The sequence below is a fragment of the Chaetura pelagica genome, unplaced genomic scaffold, assembly GCF_000747805.2.
Source record: "Chaetura pelagica isolate M959 unplaced genomic scaffold, ChaPel_1.0 scaffold213, whole genome shotgun sequence".
Lineage (NCBI taxonomy): Eukaryota > Metazoa > Chordata > Aves > Apodiformes > Apodidae > Chaetura > Chaetura pelagica.
The window spans coordinates 1,922,303-1,927,964 of NW_009952597.1; the positions used below are offsets into that span (position 1 = coordinate 1,922,303).

The 5,662-nt window shown below is 54.2% G+C and overlaps 1 protein-coding gene across 1 annotated transcript in view; it reads left to right on the plus strand.

Moving 5' to 3' along the window:
- MPRIP (myosin phosphatase Rho interacting protein) overlaps window positions 1-5,662 on the plus strand; it is a 72,039-nt gene that overhangs the window by 43,964 nt on the left and 22,413 nt on the right. Inside the window, 4 exon segments of the mRNA XM_009993706.1 lie at window positions 70-179; window positions 421-433; window positions 435-469; window positions 4,488-5,073. Coding sequence (XP_009992008.1) covers window positions 70-179; window positions 421-433; window positions 435-469; window positions 4,488-5,073 — 744 coding nt within the window.

Below are 5,662 nucleotides of genomic sequence, written 5' to 3' on the forward strand. Positions count from 1 at the left end.
GGGGAGGGGGGTGGGAAGGTGTTGGTGGGTGCAGTCAGCTGCTCTGAGCTGGTCCTTCTCTCCCCCTAGACGAAGGAAGGGGAGTTCACCCTCTCTGCCATGACATCGGGCATTCGTCGCAACTGGATCCAGACCATCATGAAGCACGTTCGCCCCACCACTGCTCCCGATGTAACCAGGTAAGGGAGGGAGCTCAGAAACCCCTGCAGTTGTCTGGTCTGCTGTGCAGGAGTGACTTCCCTTATCCCCTTTTTTTCCTCTCTCTGAGCCTTTCCATTTCTGGAAGCTGTGGCTCTTTCTCACATCCCTCTTTCTGGGCTCAATCTGGATACACTTTGTGGGGATGCTGATAATGCTGAGTTACTCTTACGCGTGCAGATTTCAAAGAGGGTTGAAAATGTGGCTTTAATTTGTGCATAGGAATATGAAATACTGTTCCTATATCAAGGCTCCTCTGGATTCCTACCAGGTATTGTGAAACCACTTGGATTCAGCTGTGCTGGGTTCCCCCTTTCCTCTGGCTACTGTTCAGCACAAGCTGCCCATCCCCTTCGTGGGTCACAGCAGCACAAGCCCAGGGTTCAATTTAGAAACTGTTTGGCTCTGATATCTTTTAAACTCCAGCCAGCAAATCATCTTCCCTCCTCTTCTGATCCTCCAGAGAGCTGCGGCAGCTCGTTCCCTTACACGTTAGTAATGCTGGCTTCTCCTCCTGCCACCAGTGCCAGAGGAAGGGACCCCCCTGCTTCACAGAATACCTTCTGTGGGCGCTTGTGGCTGGGGGTAAAGGGTGTTTGACCTCCTCACAGCTAACAGTGCCAGCCACACTCGTACGGGCCACCTCTTACAGGCTTCGTGGACACAGCCGCACCATTAACTCCGTCTCCTGTCCTTATTGTAGCTGCAACGAGCAGGTTTTTGCCAGGTTTGTCCCCACATTGGTGGAATGGCTCTTCTCACCCAGTGCTGTTGACCTGGAGATCCAGCCTCTCCTTCCCCATCCTGCTTGGCACTCGGCCACCATTTCCCAGCCCTTCCCGAGCTCTGGTGGATCTTGCGGGGTTCTTGGGGAAGCCTCCTCTCTCCTCACTCCTGTGTATGTTTGATTTCCATGCAATCCCAGGAAAAACTTCTCTTTGAAACTATCCGTGCTGAAGCCCAGGTTGGAAAACTGTGTTCTCTCCTGTATTAACGTTTTGTGGTTTGTATATCTTGTGATTCACTGCATGCTCCTCCTTTTCTGCACCTCGGATGGGAAGTCCTGCAGTTTCCATTTATTTTCCTTTCTTTTATCTTTTTATTCCCCCCCTCTTTTTGTTTTTTCTTTTAAAAAAAGCCAGAGAGAAGGGAAGAAGCAACCTGATCTTGACACTTGATTTCCCCACACTGGTATCTTCCGATGTGACTAGATGTGAAGATGAAGACCAAGGAAATTTGGGGGGACATCTCTGCTTTTAAAGAGCCAGATATGCTTATAGCCTAACAGGTTACTGCAGCACCATAGTCCTGTGCTCTGCATCTGCCCTGAGCCCACGTGAAGTGGTTTGACGTGGCTCACCCCAGTGAGAGGGTCCAAGTACAGGTACTAGTTGGGCAGTAACTTGTTACGCTGCATAAACGGGGTGGAAATCTCAATCTTCAGCTGGGGAAAAAGGAATTACAGATGCACACCTGTCGTTTTCCACCCAGCTGGTTTTGGTTTTGGTTGGGGTACAGTCTGACGTGGGTTAGTCAAGTTGTTGGTGTGAGCTGAAGGGCTGTGCTGCGGCGTGTGGGGTATCCCAGCCCATGCCACCTGGCTTCAGGTACCTCATTTACATCTGCAAGTTGAGGATGGAGCTGCTGGAAAGCCAAAGGACAGACTGCCAAAGGCTTGTGATGGAGAGGTGGCAAACATCTGCACAGCACGGCAGGAGGGGCGTTAGTCAGGATGGGTGTTTGCCCCATCCTCGAGCCAGTGTGACTCTGCACACTCCTGCAGCTGCATCTCCTTAACCCTCTGCCACATCCCCACCGGGCCCAACACACCGTGTCTCAGTTGCTCAAGTCCTAATTGCTGTTTATATTGCTGTGTGTATCAGCACCTGGGGAGGTGGCAGGTGCTGTGCTGCTCCCTGCCCTCAGCAGCACCCTGCAGTCTGCAGAGGCGCTAATTACGCTCTGCTAATGATGACCATGCAGATATAAAATACCCACAAGAAAGAAGGTGGCTGTGTCAGCGCTGGGTCATGGTTCAGCTCCCAGCCCTGGTGAGGCTGAGTTCCCCTGTGCCCACCCAGTTCCCTGCAATACCATGCATCCTGCATTCCATCTTGTACCCTGCAGCAGCACGCTGGGCTCACAGTGTGCACAGCTCCCACAGCCACCTGGATTAAAAAAAACACTTTTTGCTTTGACCTATAAATACCATTTTGAGGCAAAGACACCCGTCCCCCCCCACCCCCCAAGTGATATAAATTAATTTGTCTGGGATGGAGGAGATATGAAATGTTTGAGCAGAATTAATAGCCATGAGGCACTTGTGGGAGATGAAATGAAAAACTTCAGGTCAGTCTTTTGAGTCTCTGAACTCATTTCCCAGTTGCTGTCCCTCTGCTCCCTGACACACATCCCGTGCCCTTTGGAAAGCAGCAGAGGAGAAACGAGCTCACAAGGGATGTCACCTCTAGAAATGCCAAGATTCTTCCACGTGGTATTTCAAGCAATGTAATTTCTGTCTCTTGACAACATCCGAGGGGCCCCAGGACCCCTTTTTCCCAGCACTCCTCTCTGTGCTAAGACTCCATCTCATCCTGCTTTATTTATTTAAAATGCAGCTGTAATCGCTAACTGACTCCAGACTGAGTGCCTGCCTTTGGAGTTGTGCAATATCTCCTCATGGTAGAGGAGCACAGCGTTTTCATCGTGATGCCTTTTGGGTTTATTTTATGAGCTGCAAGTGACAGAGCTGAAGAAGGAATCATCTCCGAGCTGGTTTTAGCCTCTAGCTGCCAGTTTTGTGAGACCCAGATCTAGGGGTCCTGTGGTTTGATCGTGGATGAAAGTGCATCGGAAGATACTAGCCCTGGACCCAGGCAGAGTCATCTCTTCTGCTCCATGCTTTCTTTTGGGCACATGCACATACGTGAGGTTTTTGGCCTTGGGAGCTGGGGTGTGTTTCCAAGGCGGGTGGTGAAGCCGTGGTGCTGCTGCTCCCTCCGCTCGCGGCACTCCCGGTGCATGTGGTCCCGTGGTCAGAGCCCTGTTAGTGCTGGTTTCCCTGCAGCCAAGGGGTCAGGGAGTTGCTTTCCAGCTCTTTCCACTGCTCCTTTCTGGAAAGCTTGTTGAGGCTGCGCTGGAGGCTGGACCTGGGGGAATGCTGTGGTTTTACTGGAAGGAGGGAGGGCCAGGAATCAGCCTGAGCAGCAGGGCTGTGCTTCAGGAGGCATCTCGGGAGCTTCTGATAGCAAAGAGGGTTCAGCAAATGCCTGCTGCTCCATCAGGATGGGCTTCCTCTGCAAACCTGGCATAGTGCTGTTTTCTTTTTTAATTTTGATCTGCATGTTACCAAGGCTGGCATGTCTACATTCAATAAGCTAATACTGCATTATGGATTATCCATAGGTTGGAAACGGTATTGCCTTCCCTATTAGCTGTCCCCCCGCTTGACCAGTATGTCTCCCCTCTCAACCCACCACCCTCTAACTCGGTACTAAAAATCGTTCCTTGCTTGAGAAATCGGCAATTTCAGTGACGTCCATGCTGTGTTGAATAACTCTTGCTCTCCTTGCTCCGCCAACTGCACACAGGGTGTGCAGCCCCCATGCTGGGGTGGCTGCCCACATGGCTGGTTTCCCCCAGGGAGTTCATTGCCTTCAGTGCAGATAGTGGCACAGAGAAGTTTTCGACCTGTTAATACCCTGACTTTGCCAAGCTTGAGGAAAACCTTCCCCCTGTTGTCACCCAAGACCCCCTGGGAGCTGCTCTGTGCGTCTGCACCCCGCAGCTCTGAAGCCAGACTGACTTTGGTGGCACTGGTGGCATCCTCCCTGCAAGCACCTCCCTGATGGTGGCCATGCTGGCCGGTGTGTGTGCATGGAGCCCCGCAGCCGGTGCTGGAGGAGCTTTCAGAACCTCTTCCCAGCCTGGCAGGATGGTTGAGGGTCGCTGCCTCAGCCATGGGCTGCTGCTGGGTCATGGTTGCTGGCCCTGGGGCGGCTGCTGAGAAGAAGTGAGGTCAGGATCAGCTGCTCTTCAGGGGTCTGGGGGGGTTCCCCGGAGCAGCCAGAGCTGCTTGCACCAAGGCTTTGCACACCAGCACAGCTCTGGGGAAGGGCAGTGGTGGCTCCTGTGCGATGGGAGATGGAGGGGCAGGGGGGCACACACATGGCATTGGCTTGGGCTTCCAGCAGCCCCTTTCCACCCAGCTCTTTGAGGCATGCGTGGGAGTGCCTGGCTGTCTCCAGCACCCACTGACGCTTTCCTTCACCCTCTCTCTGTCCTCACAGCTCCCTGCCGGAAGAGAAAAGCAAAACAAGCTCTTCCTTCGAGACCGGGCCAAAGCCGAGCGAGAAGCCAGATGCGGAGCCACCCGAGCTGGACCCAGAGCAGAAGCGGAGCCGTGCCCGGGAGCGCCGGCGGGAAGGACGGTCCAAGACCTTTGACTGGGCCGAGTTCCGCCCCATCCAGCAGGCCCTGGCACAGGAGCGTGCCAACGCTGCAGACTCCTCCAAGAGCGGCTCTGCCGCCTTCCCCAGGGACACCGGTGCCACCGACGCCGACCCGGGGGAGCTGGAGCGGGAGCGGGCCCGGCGGCGGGAGGAGCGGCGCAAGCGCTTCGAGATGATTGATACTGTGGATGGGGCAGGGTCGGAAGAAGCCCTAAGGATGGAGGTGGACAGGATCCTGCCTGTCCCAGCGGACATCAAACCCCAGAACGTCCACGTGGAGATCGAGCAGCGCTGGCACCAGGTGGAGACCACCCCGCTGCGGGAGGAGAAGCAGATCCCCATCGCGCCCCTGCACCTCGCCCATGCTGAGGAGCGGGAGGAGGGGGTGGCCAAGCAGCACTTGACCACGCTGCTGGAGAAGGAGGTAAAGCAGAGGGCTTGGGGTGCAGGCTGCCTGCAAGAGTGGCCTTCAGGTCACTGGAGGGAACTGTGGGAAGCCTGAGCAAGGCTTAAAAAAGCTGCATTTATTTCTGCTTCATAACAGCTACCAGTGGGGATGCTGTAGGTTCCCCTGGGTAGCTGGCAGGGCACAGCTCTATGTCCACTCCCCTTCAGCTCTGCCAGCAGCTTTCACATGCACGTGGCTGCAGAAAGGGCTGCTCCTGCAAAGGTGGGAGTTCATTACCCTTCCTGTTTAAGGCAGTTGGGTGTTAGCAGCCTGCCCCTGACAAGGTGGGTACAATCGGTGTCTGTCCACCAGACTCCACATTCAAGCTGGGGTTCCTGTGTGCCTCGGCAGCTGTAGAGATCTGTGTCTGCAGTTATGTCTGCAGGACTGAAAACTGGCTTGAGTTATTGCACACGCCACAAAGGGTCCCTTCTTGTGGAGCCTACAACAAGCAGCCTTAAGATTTTAGGAAAAGAAAAGTGAAGACTCAGCTCACTTGGAAGAGGTCCACGCCTGGGATAACAGAGGTTGTTGTTTTTTGGGATTAAGGTGTATTAGCAGGAAT